The 26,047-nt window shown below is 42.6% G+C and overlaps 1 protein-coding gene and 1 long non-coding RNA gene across 8 annotated transcripts in view; one reads left to right on the forward strand and one right to left on the reverse strand.

Moving 5' to 3' along the window:
• B3GLCT (beta 3-glucosyltransferase) overlaps positions 1–26,047 on the forward strand; it is a 121,379-nt gene that overhangs the window by 86,127 nt on the left and 9,205 nt on the right. For 6 of the 7 annotated variants that reach the window (XR_002518279.1, XM_003913734.4, XM_017951082.3 and 3 more), the window contains one exon: positions 20,946–21,065. The exons of the other annotated variant lie outside the window; for it this stretch is intronic. Coding sequence is in view for 5 of the 6 variants with exons in the window: in XM_003913734.4 (XP_003913783.1) it covers positions 20,946–21,065 (120 nt within the window). In the remaining variant the exon portion in view is untranslated. The remainder of the gene's footprint in view (positions 1–20,945; positions 21,066–26,047) is intronic. 7 annotated transcript variants of the gene reach the window in all.
• Positions 7,846–13,949, reverse strand: LOC116270555. The gene is made up of 2 exons (XR_004178637.1): positions 9,990–13,949; positions 7,846–9,834 (listed from the first exon to the last, which is right to left on the reverse strand). It is a non-coding gene; the product is annotated as an uncharacterized LOC116270555 (long non-coding RNA).

Here is a 26,047-nt window from a genome sequence, read left to right on the forward strand (position 1 = left end):
ATCTGAAATGCAAGATACAAGAAAATGAAACTGTTTCTAAGTAATAGCCTGTGTCTGAGAACAAAACTCAGGAAGACTTACAGAAGTACAAAAATAACCAACATCTAATGAAGTAAAATTCATAATGTCTGCCATCCAATCAAAAGTTGCCAGGCATATAAAGCAGCAGGAAAATACAGAAGTGAAAAAAAAATAGCTTATTGAAATGGTTTCAGAATTTATACACGGTTAGAAGTTGTTAAGCTGTTACTATTAAATAGTTATTATACTTCTGTTCCATGTGTTCAAAAAGACATGGAATGTCTCTTAGTCTTAAATAAGTTGAAATCATACCTCTAGAGATGAAAACTACATTCTTGATTGAGGTGAAAAACCCACTGGATGGGTTTCATAGCAAATCAGACATTTAAGAAAAAAGTATCAGTGAACTTGAAGACAGTGCAATAATAACTATCCAAAGTGAAACTCCAAGATAAAAAATAATTTTAGAAAATTAACACCATCACTGAGCTGTGGAACAATTTCAGGTGGCCTTGAATATGTACAATTGAAATCTCCAAAGAGAAGGGGCACATAAGTATTTAAAGAAATATTTTTCAAATTTAATGAAACTTGTAAACCCACAGATCCAAGAGTCTCAGTGAACCCCAGGCACACCATGAACACAAAAGCAGAGAACAGCCACCTCCAGGAATGCCATAATGGACACTTACGGCAGTACCCACTGCCCTGCTCTGGGTGGCTGTGGAATTGAGAACTAGCATGCTCAACCCATTGCAGCTACCTGCAACACCAACACGGACCTCTTGGGTCTCTGGGTTGCTCCACCACCACTGCTGCCATCATTCATATCATACCAGCTACTCAGGGGGCTGACAACTTGTCTACCCATCTAGCCCACTGCCCTCATTACTAGCTTCTAAGCAAGCAATTCACCTGCAGGCCCAAGAATCAACCATTCAGAACTCTGTAACACTGCAGCCAGCGTAAGCTGCTCTAGGGCCTAAAAACACGCATATTCACCCTTCTGCTGCCACCACTGGGGCCCAAAGACTGACTCAGTTGGCATCCAAGTCCCCAGCAAAATTTCACAGCTTTGGCTACTAACCATACCCTAAGCCACTGAGGAAATTACACATACCGTGGACTGTGTACTATTGAAAAAGTCACACAAAGACCACGCTACAACAGCACCAAAAATGAAAGCCAAGGTGTCTTACTTAACCAACAACATATATACATCTTCAGGAAAAATATTCTCCCTACAAAAGCAATTTTTAAAAATTGGAAAAACAGTACCAGATATGCAGATATCAATGGAAGGAAACAGGAAACATGAAAAAGCAGGAAAATATGATACCAGTAAAGGGCCACAACAATTTTCTAGGAAGAGATCCCAATCAGTAAGAATTCCTTGAAATAACAGATAAAGAGTTCAAAATATTGATTTTAAAGAACCTCATTGAGGCACAAGAGAAATGTGAAAACCAGTACAAAAATAAGAAAATGAATTCAAGATATGAATGAATGAGAGATATACCAAGGAGACAGATATCTTTAAAAAACCAAACAGATTCTGGAACTGAAAATTCATTAAAGAAAATACAAAATACATTTGAAAGCTTCAGTAATAGAGTAGACCAAGCAGAAGGAGGAATTTCAAAACTTGACGACAGATCTTTTGAAATAATCCAGCCAGACAAAAATAAGGAAAAAATGAAAAAGAATGGAAACAGCCCTCAAGATGTCTGGGACTACACAAAATGACCAAACTTATGAATTATCAATATTTTTGAGGGGAAAGAGAGATCAAAAAGTTTAGAAATCCTACTGAAGGAAATAATTGATGAAAATGTCCCAAATCTAGCAAAAGAGATGTTTAGATACAGGAGATCCAGTGATCTTCAGGTAAATACATTGAAAAAAGGACTTCCCATGGCATATTAGGACTTCACATGGCATATTATATTCAGAATGTTTAAATTCAAGTGAAAGAAAGATCTTTAAAATTACAAGAGCAAAAGCATCAAGTCACGTATAAAGGACTAATAGTGGACTTTTCAGCAGAAATGTTATAGGCCAAAGAGAATGAGATGGCACTTTAGCCATCGTGCTAAAAGAAAGAAAGAAAGAAAAAAGCTGTGAGCCAAGAATTTTATATCCTGCCGGAATAAGCCTTATAGATAAAGGAGAAATAATCTTTCCCAGACAAGGAAATGCTGAGGGAATTTGTCAGCACTAGACTGGCCCTACAGGAAGTGCTCAAAGGGGTCTTGAACATGGAAACAACAGGTTGATACTATCATCCAAACACATGAAAATATAAAACTCACAGGTCTTATAAAACAGAGAATGGAATCAAATGGAAATCTGACAAAATTTCATCAAACCACAACAACAGAGAGAAAGAATGAATTTGTAAAACAACTAGAAGACAGTAAACAGTGTGACAGGGACAAAGCCTCAGATATCAAGATTAACCTTGGATATAACTGGATTAAATGCTTCACTTAAAAGATACAGATTGCTAGAATGGATTTTTAAAATTATTTTATCTGGCATTTTCCAATAACATTGGTAGTATTTTTTTAAAATTATACTTTAAGTTCTGGGGTACATGTGCAGAATGTGCATATTTGTTACATAGGTATACATGTGCCATGGTGGTTTGCTGCACTCATCAACCCGTCATCTACACTAGGTATTTCTCCTAATGCTACCCCTCTCGTAGCCCCCCACCTTCCAACAGGCCGTGGTGTGTGATGTTCCCCTCCCTGTGTCCAGGTGTTCTCATTGTTCAACTCCCACATATGACTGATAACATGCGGTGTTTGGTTTTCTGTTCCTGTGTTAGTTTGCTGAGAATGATGGTTTCCAGATTCATCCATGTCCCTGCAAAACATGAAATCATCCTTTTTTATTGCTGCATAGTATTCCATGGTGTATATGTGCCACATTTTGTTTATCCAGTCTGTCATTGATGGACATTTGGATTGGTTCCAAGTCTTTGCTATTGTGAATAGAGCTGTAATAAACATAAGTGTGCATGTGTCTTTATAGTGAAATGACTTACAGTCCTTTGGGTTTATACCCAATAATGGGATTGCTGGGTCAAATGGTATTTCTAGTTCTAGATCCTTGAGGAATCACCACACTGTCTTCCACAATGGTTGAATTTACACTCCCACCAGCAGCATAAAAACGTTCCTATTTTTCCGTATCCTCTCCAGCATCTGTTGTTTCCTGACTTTTAATGCTTGCCATTCTAACTGCTGTGAGATTGTATCTCATTGCGGTCTTGATTTGCATTTCTCTAATGACCAGTGATGAGCTTTTTTTCATATGTTTGTTGGCCACATAAATGTCTTCTTTTGAGAAGTGTCTGTTCATATCCTTTGTCCACTTTTCAGTGGGGTTGTTTGTATTTTTCTTGTAAATTTGTTTAAGTTCTTTGTGGATTCTGGATATTAGCTCTTTGTCAGATGGATAGATTGCAAAAATTTTCTCCCATTCTGTAGGTTGCCCGTTCACTCTGATGATAGTTTCTTTTGCTATGCAGAAGCTCTTTAGTTTAGTTAGATCCTATTTGTCAATTTCGGCTTTTGTTGCCATTGCTCTTGATGTTTTAGTCATGAAGTCTTTGCCCATGCCTGTGTCCTGAATGGTATTGCCTAGGTTTTCTTCTAGGGTTTTTATGGTTTTAGGTCTTTAACTCTTTAATCCATCTTTAGTTAATTTTTGTAGAAGGTGTAAGAAGGTTTTCTGCATATGGCTAGCCAGTTTTCCCAACAGAGACTAGGATTGCAACCCCTGCTTTTTTTTTTCCTTTCCATTTTCTTGGCAAATCTTCCTCCATTCCTTTATTTTGAGCCTATGTGTGTCTTTGCACATGAGATGGGTCTCCTGAATACAGTACACTGGTGGGTCTTGACTCTTTATCCAATTTGCCAGTCTGTGTCTTTTAAATGGAGCATTTAGCCCATTTTCATTTAAGGTTAATATTGTTATGTGTGAATTTGATCCCGTCATTATGATGCTAGCTGGTTATTTTGCCAGTTAGTTGATGTAGTTTCTTCATAGTGTAGAAGGTCTTTACAATTTGGTATGTTTTTGCAGTGGCTGGTAGCGCTTTTTCCTTTCCATATGTAGTGCTTCCTTCAGGAGCTCTTGTGAGGAAGGCCTGGTGGTGGCAGAATCTCTCAGCATTTGCTTGTTTGTGAAGGATATTATTTCTCTTTCACTTATGAAGTTTAGTTTGGCTGGATATGAAATTCTGGGTTGCAAATTATTTTAAGAATGTTGAATATTGACACCCACTCTCTTTTTGTGGCTTGTAGGGTTTCTGCTGAGAGATCCGCTGTTAGTCTGATGGGCTTCCCTTTGTGGGTGACCCAACCTTTCTCTCTGGCTGCCTTTAACATTTTTTCCTTCATTTCAACCTTGGTGAATCTGATTATTATGTGTCTTAGGGTTGCTCTTCCTGATGAGTATCTTTGTGGTGTTCTCTGTATTTCCTGAATTTGAATGTTAGCTTGTCTTGCTAGGTTGGGGAAGTTCTCCTGGATAATATCCTGAAGAGTTTTTTCCAACTTGGTTCCATTCTCCCCATCACTTTCAGGTACAGCAATCTAACATAGATTTAGTTTTTTCACATAGTCCCATATTTCTTAGAGGCTTTGTTTTTCATTCTTTTTTCTCTAATCTTGTCTTCACACTTTATTTCAGTAAGCTGGTCTTCAATCTCTGCTATCCTTTCTTCCACTTGATGGATTAGGCCATTGATACTTGTGTATGCTTCACAAAGTTCTCATGCTGTGTTTTTCAGCTCCATCAGGTTATTTATGTTCCTCTCTAAACTGGTTATTCTAGTTAGCAGTTCCTCTGTTTTTTTAAAGTTCTTAGCTTCCTTGCATTGGATTAGAACATGCTCCTTTAGCTTGGAGGAGTTTGTTATTACCCACCTTCTGAAGTCTACTTCTGTCAATTCGTCAAACTCATTCTCTGTCCAGTTTTGTTCCCTTGCTGGCGAGGAGTTGTTATCCTTGGGAGGAGAAGAGGCATTCTGGTTGTTTTTGGAATTTTCAGCCTTTTTGCACTGGTTTTTCCTCATCTTCGTGGATTTATCCACCTTTGCTCTTTGATGGTGGTGACCTTCGGAATTGGTTTTTGTGTGGATGTCCTTTTTTTTGATGTTGGTGCTATTCCTTTCTGTTGGTTAGTTTTCCTTCTGACAGTCAGGCCCCTCTACTGCAGGCCTGCTTGAGTTTGCTGGAGGTTCACTCTAGACCTCATCTGCCTGGGTATCACCAGTGGAGGCTGCAGAACAGCAAAGATTGCTGCCTTTTCCTTCCTTTGGAAGCTTTGTCCCAGACAGGCACCCACCAGATGCTAGCTGGGGCTCTCCTGTATGAGGTGTCCGCCAGCCCCTGCTGGGAGGAGTCTCCCAGTCAGGAGGCACAGGATTCAGGGACCCACTTGAAGAGGCAGTCTGTCCCTTAGGAGAGCTCCAGTGCTGTGCTTGGAGATCTACTGCTCTCTTCAGAGCCAGCAGACATGAACGTTTAAGTCTGCTGAAGCTGTACCCACAGCCACCCCTTCCCCGAGATGCTCTGTCCCAGGGAGATGGGAGTTTTATCTATAAGCCCCTGACTGGGCCTCCGCCTTTCATTCAGAGATGCCCTGCCCAGAGAGGAGGAATCTAGACAGGCAGTCTGGCTACAGCAGCTTTGCTTAGCTGTGGTGGCCTCCACCCAGTTCGAACTTCTAGGCAGCTTTGTTTACACTCTGAGGGGAAAACCACCTACTCAAGCCTCAGTAATGGCAGATGCCCCTCCCCCCACCAAGCTCAAGCATCCCAGGTGGACTTCAGACTGCTGTGCTGGCAGCAAGGATTTCCAGCAGTGGATTGTAGCTTGCTGGATTCTGTGGGGGTGGGATTCGCTGAGCTAGACTACTTGGCTCCCTGGCTTCAGCCCCGTTTCCGGGGAGTGAACAGTTCTGTCTCGCTGGCATTCCAGGCACCACCAGGGTATAAAAAAAACTCCTGCAGCTATGTCGGTGTCTGCACAAATGGCTGCCCAGTTTTGTGCGTGAAACCCAGGGACCTGGTTGGTATAGGTACCTGAGGGAATATCCTGGTCTGCGGGTTGTGAAGACCGTGGGAAAAGCGTAGGATCTGGGCCAGAATGCACCATTCCTCATAGCACAGTCCCTCTCAGCTTCCCTTGGCTAGGTGAGGGAGTTCCCCGACCCCTTGTGCTTCCCACGTAAGATGACGCACCCCGTTTCTGCTTGCCATCTGTGGGCTGCACCCACTGTCCAACCAGTCCCAATGAGATGCGCCAGGTACCTCAGTTGGAAATGCAGAAATCACCTGCCTTCTGCACTGATCTCACTGGGAGCTGCAGACCAGAGCTGTTCCTGTTCAGCCATCTTGCCAGCCATCTCCTGTTTTTTGTTTAATAATTATTTCTCATAGTTCTCGAGGCTGGAAGCCTGAGATCGGGGTGCCAGCGTGGTTGGGCTCTGGTGAGGGCTCTCTTTTGGGTTGCAGCATGCTGACTTCTTGTATCCTTAGATGGTGGAGAGAGAGCAAGCTAGCTCTGTGGCCTCTTAGAAGGGCATGAATCCCATTTATGAGGTCTCCACCCTCATAATCTCTTCACCCCCGCCAAAGGTCCCACCTCTAAATACCTTCATATTGGGAATTAGATTTCAACATATGATAAAATTTGGGGGGAACACAAACATTCATTCCATAACAGCTACTAGTCTTCTCTTAGTGTAGACTATCAAATACTAAGAAGGGTCTATTTTTCAATAGAGATGATGGAGAAACACTGTAAAATTATGTAACTTATTTTTTCCATCACCATCTGGTTCATCCACAATATGTTTCTTTTTCCCTTTTTTTTTTAATTGTGGTAAAGTACACACAACATCAAATTTACCATCATAACCATTTTTAAGTGTACAGTTTAGTAGTATTAAATACATTCATAATGTTGTGCAGCCATCTCCATAACTCTTTTCATCTTGTAAAACTGAACCTCTATATCCATTAAACAATAACTGTCTATACTCCCCTACCCCCATCCCCTGGCAACCATCATTCTATTTTCTGCCTCTATGATTTTGACTACTCTCAGTACCTCATATAAATGGAATCATACAGTACTTGTTTTTTACTTGCTTACTTAGCATAATGTCCTCGAAATGTATCCATGTTGTAGCATATTGCAGAATTTCCTTCCTATTTAAGACCGAATAACATTCCATGGATACAGTATGGATAGACCATATTTTGCTTATCCATTCATCTGTTGATGGACACTCCCTCAACATGGGGTTGTGGGTATGCACCCAGAAATTGAATGACTAGATCATATGGTAATTTTATTTGTAATGGAACCATCACACTGTTTTCCCATAGAGGTTGTTCCGTTTTACATTCCTACCAGAAGTGCACAAGGTTTCCAGTTGCTCCACATCCTTGTCAACCCCATTGTTTTCTGGGTGTTCTTGTTTTTGTTTTTCTAGTGGGTGTGACTTTTGATTTGCATTTCCGTAATGATTAGTTGGTGGGGAAAAAACTGACCTATTTTCCCCTCTGTTCTCACACTGCAATAATCAACACAGAAGACAACTTCTGTGACCAAAAGTGTGGAGCAGGGAGATTTCTGCTACCCACCGAGCAATCAGTGTGTTCTGCAGTGGACATCAAATGGGTGTCCTCTAATTCAGTTTTAACACTGTCTACCTGGAGATAGTGCCAGTTCCCACAGTTTGAGGGTTCAGTCCCCAAGACTGCCCTACCACCCCATACACCAGACACCAGTCGTTAAGTCCAGGCCTCCAGAACTTCTGACTGATGAGCTTCATGTCAGGGTTCTTTCTCACATTTACCAGTTTATTATAAAGGATATTACAAAGATACAGATGAAGAGATGTGTAGGGTGAGGTATGAGAGAAGGGGCGTGGAGCTTCCATGCCCTCCAGGAACCTCTACATACATGTTCAGACATCCTAAAGCTCTCTGAAGCCTGCTTTCTTGGGCTTTATGAAGGTTTCATTATGTAGCCACAATTGATTAAACCATTGGCCATTGATGATCAACTTGACTTTCAGCTGCTTTCCCCTCCCAGGAGATTGGGGGGTGGGACTGGAAGTCCCAACTCTCTAATCATGCCTTTGTCTTTCTGGTGACGAGTCCCATCTTGAAGCTGTCAGTGAACAGTAGCCTACAAAAAGATAGCAATTTGGATGTTCCAAAGATTTTAGGATTGGTATGTCAGCAAATGGGTGTTGAAAGCCAAATATATGTTTCTTAATATTACAGTCTACCCTTGGTCTTCAGATACCTTACATCAAAAGAACATATAACTCAAAAGATATTGCCACATTAGAGTCTCGTTGCATCATTAATAACTAGTCTAGTCCATTGTATTGTATTAATATTTCCCAGGGTGAGTCCACTCAGGTTTGCAGGCTTCCTTTCAATCTTGTCAGGTTCCAAACCTGGAGCAGTCTTGGCAAACAAACAGCTTTCCCTTTTTAGATATCTGTTATAACTGAGGTGAGAGACAATGTCATCTGTTTCTCTGAGTGTCTTTCAAGGTGTTAATGTAATGTTGGATTTCCCTCAATTTATAATCCATTATTCATTCCTTTACCCTCAACTGCTATTTCTCTTTCTCTCCGTTAATACCCAAATGTTTTCACCTTTGGAAGAGACATCAGAATCACTGCCGTTCCGGTTTAGATTGCAATCAACAATGCTTGTCTGGCAGGTACATCCTCCTCAGTCCATTCCCATGCAGGTAGGGTAAAGTTACGTAGGTGCACAGCTAGTGGGTTATTTTTACCACCAGGCAATATAGCTGCATTCACTTTCAGCCCCAGTTTTGCTAAATGGGGTGAAGGAGCAACCCAGTCACATCAGGCCCTAAGGAATTTTGACATAAGTTTTAAAAACATAGTTATGGTTTTTTGCTTGGAAATCAGCCCTGCTTCCAGCACTGGCAGTTGCAGGCCTGGTCCTAGGACCACTACATCAGGTAGGGGGGAAAGAAAAGGTTTTAGTGAGCTGATTTGGGGAATAAAGAAAAAATGGTCATTATTCCAGTGTACTCCTGGCTTGGCAAGATTTGCATAGTCATCCCAGCATCCTCTTCATCCCTTCTTCTCCAGATCAGCTTTAGAAAAACAGGAACATCTCGTGGGCAGACTCCTTTAGTCCCACTCATGTTGAGTATGAGCACACACTCTTGAAGGCATGTAAGCCAGCCTTTTATGTTTCCAGTGTTTTCAATACCTGTTTTACTCGTCTATCAAACTATGACTCTAAGGAGACTATCTCTGTGCCCATTGTTGGGCATTATAGGCTGTACAGTGTGTTCCTTGATCTGAAGAAATGACGATTGGCCATACAGATCCATGCAATATCTTCTGTTGTTTTTTTAATGGTACTCAAGAGTATTTGCATGTTCCACTGAGTAAGCAGAAGCCATGCCAGTCAGTGTCTATTCCTGTCAAGACCCATTGGTGGTCCCATAGGGCCACTAGCATCAGTCTCTGTATTGCCAGCTTTGTTTAGGGCCTTTGCACCAGGGAATCTGCCCAATAGTCATTATCAGTCTCTGTCTTTTTTGCTGGTGTACAGAACAGTTCTTATTGGCATTTTGTGCCTGAGAGGATGCAAAAGGAACATGTCTAGATTCAGGCCATCTCTGCCTGCTGCCGTACCCCTGTATCCACTAATTTCATGGATCCAGGTGGCCACCTCATGGGAGTACACAGGGATACCTGCTTGTCAATTCCAGTCATCTTCCAAACCTGGAAAGGGGCTCGATTCAAAAGGAACATATCTAGATTTAGCTCATCTCTGCCTGCTGCCGTACCCCCATATCCACTAATTTCATGGATCCAGGTCACCACCTCAAGGGAGTACACAGGGATACTTGCTTGTCAATTCCAGTCACCTTCCAAACCTGGAAACGGGCTCTTCTGATTGACATTAACTTGTTCTGCTTTAATGCACCCCTCAAATGTCCATGGGGCCATGCTTCATATGGGCATCCTTTTAACAGACCAAGTATCCGTTGCCCTCTTGCCTGACTGTATGGGCAGGTGATTGGTCACTGCCTATGAGTTAGTAAAATCCCAAACACAGGTGTTTCTACCAGTGTTCAATTCTTCCATTACTGTTAGGAAAATGCATGCAATACAGCCCACCAAGATTATTTGTTCTTACCTCCTGTGGTCAAAGTAGCAACTTCTAAACAAGATGGTATTCATTTACCCTGGAATTGCCATCCTCAAACCAAGTAGCTCTTGGTTGGTCAGTCAAGAGCTGCTTACAGGGTACTGTAGAGTCCAGTGGCTCCTCACATAGTTCCAGAGTCAGTTTTAGTGGAAAAGTGGCCCTCTGTTTGTGAGGGTCTCCTCCTTGCTTTATCCCATACAAATTCTGTTTTATAATGGACCTCATTTGGGCATTGCCTCCCTTATTAGAGTGTTTCTCTGACATCACCCAAAACAGCCTGGGCATTTCAGGTATAATTGTAATTGTCTGATGAGTTTTTCCTGCCTGCTGCACAGATAAAACCAGTTCATCGAGACTCTAATGCTGCAGTAAAGAAAGAGTTTAATTAATGCAAGACTGGCCAAGTGGAAGGACTGGAGTTATTACTTAAAGTAGTCGCACTGAGAACTCAGAGACTAGGATTTTTATGGTATATTGGGTGGGCAGGGGGCTAGGAAATGGTTACTGCTGATTGGTTGGGAACGAAGTCGTAGGGATGTGGAAAATGGTCCTTGTACACTGAATCTGCCTCTGGTTGGGGACCACAGGCCGATTGAGTCACGAGTCATGGGTCTGAGTGGGGTCAGTTCTTTGCCAGAAGGCAAAAATCTGAAAAACATCTCAAAAGACCAGTCTTAGGTTCTACAATAGTAATGTTATCTATAGGAGCAATTGGGGAAATGTCAAGTCTTGTGACCTCTGTCCACATGATTCTTGAGCAGTAAGGGATGATAAAAAATACACTTTAGCGAAGTTCAGGCCCCTCCCCTGATCCTAATCTTGTGGTCTTTCATTAGTTTTTGGTCTCTGAGCAAGGAGGAGATTAGCTTTAGGGAGAGACTGGTAGCATCCTTCCTTCCAAGTTAAACTATAAACTGAATTCCTGCCATGATTAGCTTGACCTATGCCCAGGAATGAGTAAAGACAGCCAGCCTGTGAGACTAGAAGCAAGATGGAGTCAGCCAAGCTAAATTTCTCTCACTGTCATAATCTTTGCAAAGGGGGTTTCATCAAGATCACTTTATGTCCTTCAGTCGTAGCCTCAGTTAATGTACTGTAGCAAGGAAGTAAATGCCCTTCAAGTAGAAATTCTCTAGTTCAAAGTCCTAGTTGTCATTGCTGGGAGGCACTCACAAACCTTTCCCATTAGCCCCAGAAGGTACTCTGCAGAGGGCTATATCAAATGGGGAAGTTGTCCCCACCAGCTCTTCCGTTTCTATTCTGCACTATGTGGGCCTGGGAAATCCTAACCGGTTCCAATTTTAGCATATTCCATTAATGCTGCTCAAAGGATTTACATACCTTCTGTTTTACAGTACTGGATAGGGGGAACATTTCCCAGTCAGATAAAATGTCTCTTCCCATAATGCAATCAGGTAAAAGAGATAAAACCATTTCACATGAAGTATGTTCAAATATGCCAGCTTTCATAATCCTAACAACCCTTACACTTTTATGTTCTAGTCCCAGGAATTTCCCTGTTTTATCACCAGATCATTTTACCCTCTCTTTTGCAAAAGGCTTTGGATCCCCAGTCTGGAGTCCCGCCAGGAGACCCTGGCCTCTCTGTTAGTTGTTACCTTGATTAGCCAGTCTAACAGGTAATTCTAGGTTGGGTTTCTCATTTTAATCTTTATCTTCTTGTCTTTAAAAGTTCTCCAAACTGGGGGAAATACAGCAAACTGGTTTGGGCCCTTAAATGTTGAGAGATCAGCTGGGGGTCCCTTTCCTCCACTCAGTCTTCAATAATGTTGTATTAAGACCTTTGTTTTTTAACCCCATCAATTTCTATTTTCTTCATTCCATTTTTTAATAACCACCTAAATATGTCCACCTCCTGGGATGAGTTCCATGGCTCTCCCCTTTCTTTTTCCTCTTACTTTCACTCCTATCAATGTTTTCTCTATTCATCTAGTTTCAATAATTATTTGGTTTTTCCCTTTCCCACATTGACTACCCTCTTGGTCACCACAGGTCTCAGAGGTACTTTCTGTTGTTCCTGCATAATTTTGCCGTTGTGCAGTGGTTCCGAGGCTAGTGGCTGAAGCTCAGACTCACTGAAATGTAAGCTTGGTTTATGTAGCATCAGGGTCTGACCCAGTACTCTCTTTTAATTTTATTTTAGCTAATATGGATAACAGTGATCAAGGGATTGAATAGTTTACTTTTTTCTGATTAGTTTGCATTTTATTGTGCCTCTGGTGAACCAATTCTCCATCTCAAAATTCCAGTGGTAACTTTTACCTTTAGTAACCGAACAGAGCACTGTGGCTCCATGTCATGGGTGATCATTTGGCTGCCCAGGAATCAAGGGTTTCTCATCCCCTAGACTTTTATCCTTTCTCTTCTCAAACCAAATGTTTCTCTGAACCTGAGCCATTCTAGCTAATCTCACTTCACTAACACCAATTGTTCCTGAAAAACTCTCAGAACATTTTTGTGTGTGTGTGTTCTTATACCACAACAATCAACGAGGAAGCCTTCTGTGACCCCAAAATATGTGGGAATTTCTTCCCCCCAGCAAACAAGCAGTCCTCTACCAGCTGGGTGTCCTCTAATTCAATTCAGTTCTGACACCATCTGCCTGGAGGTAGCCTTAGACCCCACAGGTTGAGGGCTCAGTCCCCAAGACTGCTTCCCCAGACACCAGTGGTAAGTCCAGACCTCCAGATCTTCTGACTGACTGGCTCTTAAGTTGGAGTTCCCACAGCCCCTCCTTTAGATTCCTTTAATTTGCTGGAGCAGCTCACAGAACTCAGGGAAACACTTATGTTTACTGGTTTACTGTAAAGGATATTATCAAGGATGCAGATGAAGAGATATGTAGGGCAGGGTATGGGGGAAGGAATGTGGAGCTTCTGTGCCCCCATTGGGTGCTCAACCCCCAGGAATCTGCACATGTTTAGCTATCCAAGAACTGTTCGAACCCTGTCCTTTTGGGGTTTTATGGAGGTTTCCTTATATAGGCATGATTGGCAACCATGTAAAAATGTGATTGAACAAAAAGCACATGTTCTAAACCCAGAAAGACCTCCTTATTCGACTATTCTTGGCCTCTCTGTGTAGTATTTCTTCCTCTAGGTTATGGGGCAGGACATTCTCTGGAATTAGAGTCTTTTGACCCACAGTCAGATTAAATTCCTACCTTGGGCAGGTATAAGGACATTGATAGCGGCAAGAGGCACACAAATTCCTAGGCAGAAAGGGCCAGGTCCCCAGTGAAACCCAACCTTCAAGCCAAAGACAGACTGAAGCGTGACAGCCAGGCTATCAACTCAGGGTAGAGTCCACGGCCAGGAGTGAGAACTTCCTCAATGCCTTTTAGCTAATCAAATGGTGCTTTTCCGAGGCCCACCCATGGACCAGTCAGCACATACTCTCTGATCCTGAGCCCATAAAAACCCCAGACTTAGTCACATATTGGGACTACCTGCCTTATGGCACCCTGTCACACAGAGGACTACCCACTTTGGGTCTCCTCTCTTGTTGAGAGCTGTTATCTCATTCAATAAAAAACCATACCCCACCTGGCTTACTCTCCAGTGTGTGTGTGTGTAACCTCATTCTTCTTGGACGTGGGACAAGAACCTGGGACCTGCTGAACAGTGGGAGTGAAAAGGGTTGTAACACTTTCCTGACTGGCTTACTGAGCTGAGGGCGGTGACGCACTCCCATTCACTAGAGCAGCAACCCTTCTGGGGGCCTAGACCTCAGGATTTCCTGAGCCGGAGCTGTAACACTGTAATCCTCCCACCCCTTGCTGGTACCAGGCAGCTGCCCCAGGTGATGAGAACTGGCAGTGATGAGGCTGGGCCAGCCCAGGAGCCACGAGTGGAGTGGGGCGGCAGGACCAAATGAGCTGGGACATACCCCCATTCACCGAAGCATGCAGATAGTAGGAATGAATGAGCTATAACAAGAACAAGCTGCAATGCTTCCTGGGGACTCAGAGCTTAGGACTCCCTGAGCAAAAGGGTAACAACCCTTGCGGCTCCACAGTTGCTGGCATCTCCAAGTTTTCAGGCTCTGCTGCGTCCCCCACCCCTTGTCCAGATGCTGGCACCCAAGGGAGAAGCTGGTCACAGCATGCCCAGCCCAGCTATGGGCTGAGCACAGAGCCACAGCAGGCATGGAACCTGGGCCAGTAACATGAGCTAAGCGCAGCCTGCCAGGCTTAGTGGGCAGAGCAAGTCTAGTGGCAAGCCCAGAGCCGAGTGAGGCCCTGACCAGAGGTGCCGCTGGCTGACTGGAGATTTCTGGCTGGTGAAGCAGCACTGAAAGAGTCTTGTGTCAACAGGAGAAGGTCAGAGAGAGACTGTTTCCTGAGATCTGCTCCTGAGGCCTAATAAAGCAACCCAGCATTATAACAAAAGACTTAACAAGGGCTATGGGAGTTAAAAGCCAGGAACTCTGGATGAAAACCAATATATATGTATTCGTCCATTTTTACACAGCCAAACCATATCAATATCTAATCATAATATCACACCAGGATAGTGGACAGCTCAGTAGTCTGACAGCAAGAATAGAATGCTCAATTCTAAACTAGAGAATGTAAACACAGCAAGGAAATCCTGGATACAGAGTTGAATTGCACCATGCTAGACTGGCTACTGCTCTCCATGATTGTGATCTGTCACACATCAATAAGAGACCTAGAACTTGCTTTCCTGAGAACAAGAGATGAGTAGTTTTGTTTGTAGGACACAGTGAATTTTGATGCGACTAACCTGAAAGATAAGCATATTCTTTCTCAACCACTTTGTAAAGCTGAAAGTAAGTTCAGTAGCCTAGAAATTGATCTCCATCATGCAAGTGATGCTCTCAGAGAAAAGACCTTGGTTTTAGAATCTGTACAAAGAAACCTAAGCCCTCATGCATGACACCAGGTCAGGGATAACCAGGTCCACATGTGTTTATGTCTTTCCACAATGTCAGACTTTTACTGATGCTATTTCAGCCACAAAAGCCATGAGCTACATGGAGTTCCCAAGGAACTGATTCTCAGTACTTCCTTTTCAGTCAGTAGAGCCATAGGCACACAGGTTCAAGCCACTCCACAAGTGAGTCAATATTGCAAACCCTAATAGTATACTTAATATATAATTTTATAGATTAAACTTCCCATAACAAAGTTAACATTTAACATCAAGAAAAAGGGGATAGGAAAAAGGGTTAATGAACCACTCCGGGGAGAGAGACATTGACAAAAAGAATATCCTAGTCTGGGCCTGGCAGTCCCTCAGTCTTGCAAGGAAGAGACTTTGATGTGGGCAGAGTCTTCAGTGGCAGATACCAGGTGCTTATCACAAGTGACAGCAAGGCTGTCGGTTAAGATGGCCGTTTGAGCTGCTGAAGTCTTGCTCTTTCTATGGCCACAGAGTCCTCTGGTGAGGACTGAAAATGGAGGAGTGTGCTTGGTTATGTCCTCATTTGATTGAATAGAGTCTTTATTGATCAAGTAAAACATCTGGTCCCTGTTGGCAAAGTGCCTAATGAAATGTAAGATGGAGTCTTTTCCTGAGATGAAGTTACTTATTGTCAAGGATACTCTGTGTGTAAGCCAAACACAGTGTTAAATGAAGTAAATCAAACAAATGTATTAGGATGAATAAGATAAAGTAAGTAAATACATTGGAAAGCAGAAGTCTGTAAAAGAGGGATTATCTTGACTACAGAGTAAAAACAGAAAGCCCCAAAACTTATATGGAAACAAATTTAGTACAACAAGAATGTGGAAACAAATTTAGTACAAGAAAGAGACCAAAGAAAAAGAAAACAAGATATAATAGAAAAGTTAAAAGAAAATCTGTCTTTGCAGACATAAGCAGCATCTTGAGAGAACTTAGTTAAGAGAGAATAAAAGTGCTTCGATAAGAAGTTGGTGGGAGCTGAGAAAGATCTGAAATCTGAACTCTTGAAAATGAAAACTTTCTGTAAGACTAATAAAACTGAGTTGGAAAAATATAAGCAGCTCTATCTACAAGAATTAAAAGTTAGAAAATCACTGGCAACTAAACTAAACAAAACCAATGATAAAATAGCAGAGGTTAGTAGCAAACTCCTTGTAGAGAACAGCAGACCAGATTTTTACACCACTCTTATTACGAAGCAGTCCTAGAGTCACCTTGTGTGCTGAAAACAGGATAGTATTCAAAGAACATTTTCTAGTCACTCAGAAACCATCAACATTGTCAGAGGCCTTGATCTTCAGACAGATACAAACCTGACTGGAAGTCTTGTGGACACTTTTCACTGGTCAGAGTTTCTTTTCATATATTAAATTTGTTTTCTTCACTTTCAGCTTTAGCTTTGTTAGCTAGGGTATTTTTGTAAGACTCGCGAGTGGGGATGGGAAAGGTGATCTCTGTACTTTGTTTTCTTCTTACCCATCCCTCCCACCAAAAAATGAGACACCAGAACTGTTAATGTTACTATTGCTCTGTGAGAAAAGATATCTTGGTGAATAATTTAGAGACATTTGTAGGGCTCAGAAGAAGACAGGAAAATGTGGGAAAGTTTGGAACTTTAGCCAAGAGACTTGTTGAATGCCTGTGCCCAAAATGTTGATAGTGATATGAACAATAAACTACAGGTTGAGGTGATATCAGATGGAAATGAGGAACTTATTGGGAACTGGAGTAAAGGTGATTCCTGCTTTGTTTTAGCAAAGAGACTTGTGGCATTTTGCCCCTGCCCTAGAGATTGGTGAAACTTTCACTTGAGAGATGATTTAGGGTATCTGGTGGAAGAAACTTCTAAGCAGAAAAGCATTCAAGATCTGACTTGGATCCTGTTAAAGGCATTCAGTTTTATAAGGGAGGCAGAGCCTAAAAGTTTGGAAAATGTGTACCCTGACTTTGCGATAGAAAAGAAAAACCCATTTTCTGGGGAGAAATTCAAGCCAGCTGCAGAAATTTGTGTAAGTAACAAGAAGCCTAATGTTAATTCCCAAGATGGGGGAAATGTCTCCAGTCCATGTCAGAGACCTTCGCAGCAGCCCCTTCCGCCACTCCCGTCCCTCCACATCAGAGGCCCAGGAGGAAAAAGTGGTTTTGTGGACTGGACTCAGGGTCCCCATGCTGTGTGCAGTCTAGGGACTTGGTGCCCTGCGTCCCAGCCACTCCAGCCGTATCTAAAAGAGGCCAAGGTACAGCTCAGGCTGTGGCTTCAGAGGGTGGAAGTCCCAAGCCTTGGCAGCTTCCATGTGGTGTTGAGCCTGCAGGTGCACAGAAGAATTGAGGTTTGAGAACCTCTGCCTAGATTTCAGAAGATGTATGGAAATGCCTGGATGCCCAGGCAAAAGTTTGCTGCAGGATGGCGGCCCTCATGGAGAACCTCCACTAGTGGGGAAGGGAAATATGAGGTCGGAGCCCCGACACAGAGTCCCTACTGGGACACCACCTAGTGGAGCTGTGAGAAGAGAGCCACTGTCCTCCAGACCCCAGAACGGTAGATCCACTGACAGCTTGCACCATGCGCCTGGAAGAGCTGCAGACACTCAATGTCAGCCCGTGAAAGCAGCCAGGAGGGAGGCTATACTCTGCAAAGCCACAGGGGAAGAGCTGCCAAAGACCATGGGAACCCACCTCTTGTATCAGTGTTACCTGGATGTGAGACATGGAGTCAAAGGAGATCCTTTTGGAACATTTAAGATTTGACTGCATCACTGGATTTTGGACTTGCATAGGGCCTGTGGCCCCTTCATTTTGGCCAATTTCTCCCATTCAGAATGGCTGTATTTACCCAATACCTATACCCGCATTGTATCTAGGAAGAATTAACTTGCTTTTGATTTTACAGGCTCATAGGCAGAAGGAATTTGTCTTGTCTCAGATGAGACATTGGACTATGGACTTTTGAATTAATGCTGACATGAGTTAAGACCTTTGGGGACTGCTGGGAAAGCATGATTGGTTTTGAAATGTGAGGACATGATATTTGAGAGGGGCCAGGGGTGGAATGATATGGTTTGGCTGTGTCCCCACCTAAATCTCAACTTGAATTATATCTGTCAAAATTCGCACGTGTTGTGGGAGGAACCCAGTGGGAGGTAATTGAATCATGAGGGCCGGTCGTTCCCATGCTATTCTCATGATAGTGAATAAAACTCATGAGATCTGTTGGGTTTATCAGGAGTTTCTGCTTTTGCTGCTTTCTCGTTGTCTTTTGCTGCCACCATGTAAGAAGTGCCTTTCGTTTCTGCCATAATTGTGAGACCTCCCCAGCCACATGGAACTGTAAGTCAAATTAAACCTTTTCCCCCCAGTCTTGAGTATGTCTTTTTCAGCAGCGTGAAATGGACTAATGCATTAAATTGGTACCAGGAGTGGAGTGTTGCTGAAAAGATGCTCAAATATGTGGAAGTGACTGTGGAACTGGGTAACAGGCAGAGGTTAGAACAATTTGGATTGTTCAGAAGAAGACAGGAAGATGAGTGAAAGTTTGGAGCGTCCTAGAAACTTATTGAATAGTTTTGATCAGTGAAGTCCAGGCTGAGGTGGTTTCAGATGGAGATGAGGAACTTATTGGGAACTGGAGCAAAGGTCACTCTTGCTATGCTTTAGCAAAGAGACTGGTGGAATTTTGCCACTGCCCTAGAGATCTGTGGAACCTTGAACTTGAGAGAGGTGATTTAGGGTATCTGGTGGAAGAAATTTCTAAGCAGCAAAGCATTCATGAGGTGACCTGGCTTATTCTGAAAGCATTCAGTCATATTCATTCACAAAGAGATGGTTTGAAGTTGGAACTTAATGTTTAAAAGGGAAGCAGAGCATAACGGTTTGGAAAATTTGCAGCCTGACCATGAGGTAAAAAAGAAAACTCCATTTTCTGGGGAGAAATTCAACCCTGCTGCAGAAATTTGCGTAAATAACAAGGAGCTGAATGTTCATAGCCAAGACAACAGGGAACGTGTCTCCAGGGCATGTCAGAGATCTTCACGGCTGCCCCTTTCATCACAGGCCCAGAGGCCTCGGAGGGAAAAATGATTTCATGGGCCTGGCCCAGGCCCCACTGCTCTGTGCAGGCTTTGGACTTGATGCCCTGTGTCCCAGACGCTCCAGCTCCAGCCATGGCTAAAAGGGGCCAAGATACAGCTTGGCCTTTGCTTCAGAGGGTGCAAGCCTTAAGCTTTGGCAGCTTCCACATAGCAATGGGCCTACAGGTACACAGAAGACAAAAGTTGAAGTTTGGGAACGTCTGCCTAGATTTCAGAGAATGTATGGAAATACCTGGATGTCCAGGCAGAAGTCTGCTGCAGGGGTGGGTCCCTCATGAAGAACTTCTGCTATGGCACCATGTGCAGAAGGGAAATGTAGGGTTGGAGCCCCCACACAGAGTCCCCACTGGGACACTGCCTAGTAGAGTGCTCAGAAGAGGGCCACTATCCTCCAGACCCCAGAATGGTAAATCCAGTGACAGCTTGCTCTGTGCACCTTGAACAACCACAAGCACTTAATACCAGCCTGTGAAAGCAGCCACAGGGGCTGTCCCCTGCAGAGCCACAGGGGTGGGGCTGCCCAAGGCCTTGGGAGCCCACCTCATGCATCAGCGTGTCCTGGATGTGAGACATGGAATGAAGGAGACTTTGGAGGTTTAATATTTAATGATTGCCTGGCCAGGTTTTGCACTTGCATGGAGCCTGTGGCCCCTTTGTTTTGGCCATTTTCTCCCATTTGGAACAGGAATATCTACCTCCTGTGTCCCCTGTGCCCCCATTGTATCTTAGAAGTAACTAACTTGCTTTTGATTTTGCAGGCTTATAGGTGGAAGGGACATTTCTAAGTGGTGTAAATTCTTAAAACATGAAAAAATAGCCTTTCTTAGCACTACCCTTTGTGTCTACTTAAAAAAGTTATTTTTTGATTTTTTTTCCTATAAATTCATTGTTTTCATCCGAACAGCAGCTGCAGTTGCAGGCATTTTTATGACCAACTCATGGATAGTCTGACTTTAGAGAATGCAGACTAATACACTGCCCTTTGTAAGCTATTGTTGCTAACGTGTGTTAAAGGCAGATAGGGGCCAAAAGGTATTCAAAAGTATAAGCAGTTAGACACAGAAAGTTCTCAGACTTGGGTGGCCTTGTTAAGGGAAACATAAGCACGATTGTGCCTCATTATCTGAGGATTTATAGGGTAGCCTCACTGCCCAAATTCTCTTCCCCACCTGCCAGCCAGGGGCCCAACGTGCATTTGCATCTCAGTGACTCCTTTTTAGGCCATCAGAAATTTTTTTCCTTAAATACCAAATTCATCTGAAAAGATGTGAGGATTAGTTCACACTCACTTGGAAACAGGACTGGTAGAAATAAGATCTAGAGCACACTGGCCAACTTCACTTCAGTAACCTGCCTCTCACCACGCAAATCAGGCAGCCGTATTATGGCAGGGGCTTGCAAAAACTGAGCAACAAGCCACTCGTGTCTCAGTTTCTCTTCTGTTCCCAGTAATGTGCAGTGTTCATGTGTTCTTTTCTTTTTTTGTTTAAAAATTTTACTCATTCTATAAGTCACTCAAATTTCTTAACTATTTCAGTTTAGTGTGACGCAGTATACAGAGTGGGATGTAAGAACCATAAACTATTCCGTAACCACATTTGAATCAAATAATCATAATTTGTGTTCCCTTTGGCATCTCAGTATCTCCAGGCTCCAGCACTTGCTTAGCTGTTATGACTCTGACGAGCCTGTGTTTCTGGGAGAGCGCTACGGCTACGGCCTGGGCACCGGCGGCTACAGCTACATCACGGGAGGAGGAGGGTAACTATGATCACAGCTTTCTTCAACTACTTTGAACATAAACTTTCTTTTCCACTTGAGAGGTGGGTCTCTGGCACTGGGATCTCTACTGATATGTGAGTACTCTGTGAATGGTGGTTGTTAGTATGATAGGAAAGTGAACATTATATTTGCTAAATATTAAAAGAACACACAGTAAAGAATATTTTAGCCCTTGAAGAAATGATATAAAAAAGTATGTCATACTTGGTAGAATGTCCCTAACAATGGTTGCTTCTAGGCAGCTAACTAGTTTTGATTGTGTTTAAATGGAAAAAACAATTAGTTATAGATTTTAATCTCAGAGAATAAGCCATTAGACTATTAAATTATGTAATGCTTAATAAATCACCTTTGGGGAAGTATAGAAGCTTACTTAGGCAACTAAATGATATTTGTGTAGGATTTATAGGTTTTAAATAACAGTTAAAAATCAATGTTTTAAATGAAGCATCTGCCTAATCTCTTATGAAGAAAGATTTTAACTCGATGTATATGGGTGAATCAATTAAGCAGTTTTCCCTATTACTTCTATAGTCTTACTATTGGTGAGTGTAGGCAAAATCTTATCAACTGTAGTCATTTAAATTCGTTCAGTAGATATTTATGTCTGCTGTGTGCCAGGCAACATTCTAGTTTATAATCTAATGGATGATACACTTCTGGAGGGCTGGGATCTTAAATTCCTACTTTGCAATTCCCTAGATTGGAACAATTCCTACAGGAACCTGCAGGATCTCAACAGTCATACGACAGGCATCCTGATTTGGTCTAGCCGATTCAGTGGTGAAGATAACACGGTTATGGAGGTGGCTCTTTTGTAGTGATAACCAAACCTGAGCATGTGTGCTGATCTTTGTTAGTCTATGGCTTGCATCTGCCTGAGGTCATTAACAACAAGAGGGGGAGTCCAGGGAGGCCTTTGAAAAGACACTAGATTAAGCCCAAGGAGTGTTGACCTCCTTATCAAAAAAGGTTCAAGCTATTTGCAGCCTTACTGTAATGCGTTGGGCTTTCGGGGTGAAGAGTTAGGGCCGATTAAGGATCAGAGCATGGCACCCATCGAGCCAGGATGTTCCACTTTGAAAGTGGCCCTGTTATTTGTATATGGGTTTGTATACTTTATAGCATGATAGTGTTCATATAATATTTTTAAAACAGAAGTGACTTGTTATGTGATTTCTGCAAGAAAACCATTTTGTTGTCTTCATTGCGTATTGGATTTAGCTGTTGTTTCCAAGACTGGCACTCAAGGCCTTCTGAAACCTCACTTTACCTTACCTATCTAGCATTGCCTTTCATCATCCCAGTTGTTCATTCGTTCAACTGGCCTTGTGTGGGCCAGGCACGGGGAATGCACAGATGAAAGCTGCACAGCCCTTCCCCACAGGAGCTCAGAGGCCAGTGCCAGATTTGCAAATACATTGCACAATTGTCATTGCTCCCCCTTCCCTTGCCCCTGGCAGGCCCTGCTAGACCACCAAGGTGGCACCTTTCACTTCTTCTGTGCTCAGCGTCTACCTTGCTCCTGGGTACTTCTCACCACCCTCTAGTTTTTCCATCTTAAAACTTCTCACCACCACCATGCCATCTTCTTCCTACCCTGCAGAACATCTTGAGTTCACTACTCTATCTCCATTTTCTCAGCTCCATGCTCAGCCCTTTACGAGTCATTAACTCCCAGCCTCCTTAACTATCTCACTGAGGTTTCCAGCAACCTTGCTGTAGCTAAATAAAATTAATAATTTCCAGTTTTTATCCTATTTCACCTCTTAGCAACCTTTAACACCGGTGACTGTTGACCTGAAACACTCCTTTCTCTTGCTTTCCAGAGTGGCATCCTGTCCTTGTTCATCCTTCTTTCTGGTCATTCCTTCTCGGTTGTTTCTATCTATCCCTTCAATGTCTTATGTTTCTCCAATGTCTTATGTTTCTCAGGCATCTTTTCTAGTCCTCCTTCTCAACCCGTGTTGTCCCTGGATGATCGTATAGCTTGATGCTGAATGTACCCAGAACTCTTTCTCCAGTCTGGAGCTCTGCTGGCCTCCAGATTCATAGATTCAAAGGGCATCTCCACTTGACTGATTGACAGACACATCACACTCAGCACCTTGTCATTGCTGACTGTAACCCCTGATTGGTTCTTCCAATGTGCCCCTCTCAGGGAAGACATTGGCATATATGAGTTCTTACCCCAGGAGTCTGTGAGTCAGCTCTCACCCTTTCTCTCCTTCTTTCCTTCTTTCCCCACTCCCTGCAATCAACTGAATCACCCAGTCCTGTCCATTTTATTTCCTAAATCGCTCTTTCATCAATACTTCTCTCTACCTCCAGTAATCTCAACCAGGTCACTGTCATCTCCTGTATGAGTTCCTGCCACAGCCTCCTGTTCTCCCTACTTTTTTGTCTTAAACTCCACTCCATGCTGTTGTCCACACTGTAGTCAAAGGGACCTATCTAAAAGCAGATCTGGTCCTCTCTCCCCTCTGCTCAGATGCCCTCAATGGCTTCTCATTGTCTTTACTTTTCCCCAAGAGTGTGAACCTTTTTCTACTTTAGCACCTAAGACAAAGAGATGATCATTCAGATTTTAACAAGAGTCAAGTTGATCTGGGATGAGTTCTCAGTTTTGATCATCTCTAGTTTGCCTGATTAACAGCCTCCCTGGGTGTTGATGAGGCCACTGCTTTGGGCCCAAAGGCCCAAGAGTAGTTTTGTCTTCTACCTACTTACTAGGCCCAGTTTGCTGCTGAAAGCTGCCATGGCTGGCCTGCTACTCCCCTAGCAAGGATTTTTCTCTCTAGAAATTCATTCATCTAGGCTTCGTGGCATTTACCTCTCTTCAGTTTCATAATTACGTATGATTTTCCTATTATTTGAATATTTTTGAGTGTTACTTTATCATGGCATGAAAGTCTTTTGCATCCTCTGATATCCTAACTGGCAGTAGAACTTCTCCCATTGCTTTTAGGACCAAGTCCACACTCCAAGGCTTATAAGACCTCTCATGATCTTGGCAGATGCTGTTTTACCTTTCTAGCCTCATCCATCTACACCTTCATCTTAAAGAACTCTTGCTGAACTTGTTTCAGTTTCTCTGAAGCACTATTTTTTTCCTCTCCTCCCAAGATATGACATTTGCTGGTCTCTGCATAGCACTGTTTCCCCAACTTTCTGCCTGTCTAGTTCCTCGTTCTTTTGGACTCACCGTAGCTATCACCATTTACTCTTGAATGCCTTTAGCCCAGTCTAGCCTCTCAAATCTGGGTTTAGTGCATTTCTAATGTACTTTCATAGCATATTATGCAAACCATTATCATTTAATTGCCTATTTACTTTTCTGTTTTCCACTTACATTATGCATTATTTGAAGGCAGTACCTGTGTGTTTCATTTCTCATTATTTCCTCACTTCTTAGCATAAGGACTCATGTTGTTCAAGGTACAGGGAATAAATGAATAAACAAATCCATGAACCCAAGGCCCTGATCTTTATATAACTAACATTGACCAATGTGATGTTCTGTTTTTAATAGCACTTTTACAAAGATGCAGAAACATTCTTCATGAGATTGTCTCTTACATCAACCTTTGATAAAAGCTGTAAGACGTAATGTTGATTAGTTTCTCTAGTATTACAGTAGAATTTTCTGATGCTCTAGCTTGAGAACCAATATGCCTTTTAACAGCAAGTCAGAATCAGTGGCTTGTAAAACCAATTCATGGACCATAACTAGCATTTTAAATTAATGAACTATTGAGTGGAATGGAATAAAATGGAAAATATCAGAGTGCATTCCATGTCATAAAGGTAGGTATTGTTTGTGACAGTTTTGTTTCAGCTTTATACATACCCAGGCAGACTCACGCACCAAACATAAATGGTTGCAATGTGAAATTCATTTCTTGATTTCTAATTGTGGGTCACAGTCACGTAAATTTTTGAAAACCACTACCTTAAACCATCTGTCGTAGGTAAGGATGTTTTGACAAAGCCGAGTCAGACATACAGGTTCCTGTGGTTTCTGTGTAGGTATTTTGCATTATTTGGAGCATGAGACCTTTGTACTATTTGAATCCAAGTGTCTGTTTTTCACTTTGTTGCTTACTCCATGAAAGTTTTGGTACTTGGAGAAAACAAGTTGCTTTTCTTTTTTAAATTTCAATAGGTTTTTGAGGGCAGGCGGTGTTTGGTTTTATGAGTAAGTTCTTTAGTGGCGATTTCTGAGATTTTGGTGCACCTATCACCCAAGTAGTGTACACTGTATCCAATGTGTAGTCTTTTATCCCTCATCCCCACCCTTCTTCTGAGTTCCCAAAGTTCATTCATTGTATCATTCTTATGCCTTTGCATCCTCATAACTTAGCTCCTGCTTACAAGTGAGAACATGTGATGTTTTGACCGTTTCTTTTTGAAAATACTTATTTACATATGTGCATTTAGGGAGGAAGCTGTGCTTAGGGTATCTATCATCAGCCTTTTGGCAGCCTTGGGAGCAAATGACTACACCAGAATAAGATGTTGGGCAGTGTCCTCAGAAGAGGCAGCAGGAAGTGTTACCCAGAGAGACCACCATGACCTGTCTATGGGCTGAAGGCCAGGAGGGGCAGGCGTGTTTCTCATGCATGTTCCCTTCCTACATCTTCTTGATCTGCACTGTGTTCTTGAGCAAGTCCCAGACTCTCATTTCAGTTTTTCTTATTTTAGACATTTGTATATTGTATATTGAGGGAAATAAAATAATCCTGTAGCCTTTCAACATCTTGTTAACATTTAATAGTTGGTGGCCAGAGCAGACAAGTGTTCTTTCCAACCAGGATATGACTGGTAGTTTTCCATTTTGGCGAGCAACCTTATTTGGAAAGAACTCATCAGCATGCTAATAAACAAGTGTTATTGACGGCTCATATTCACTTAGTTTATGCGAATAATTAATGTGAGACTGAGTAGGCAAAAGTATAAAA

This window comes from Papio anubis, chromosome 15, assembly GCF_008728515.1.
Source record: "Papio anubis isolate 15944 chromosome 15, Panubis1.0, whole genome shotgun sequence".
NCBI lineage: Eukaryota > Metazoa > Chordata > Mammalia > Primates > Cercopithecidae > Papio > Papio anubis.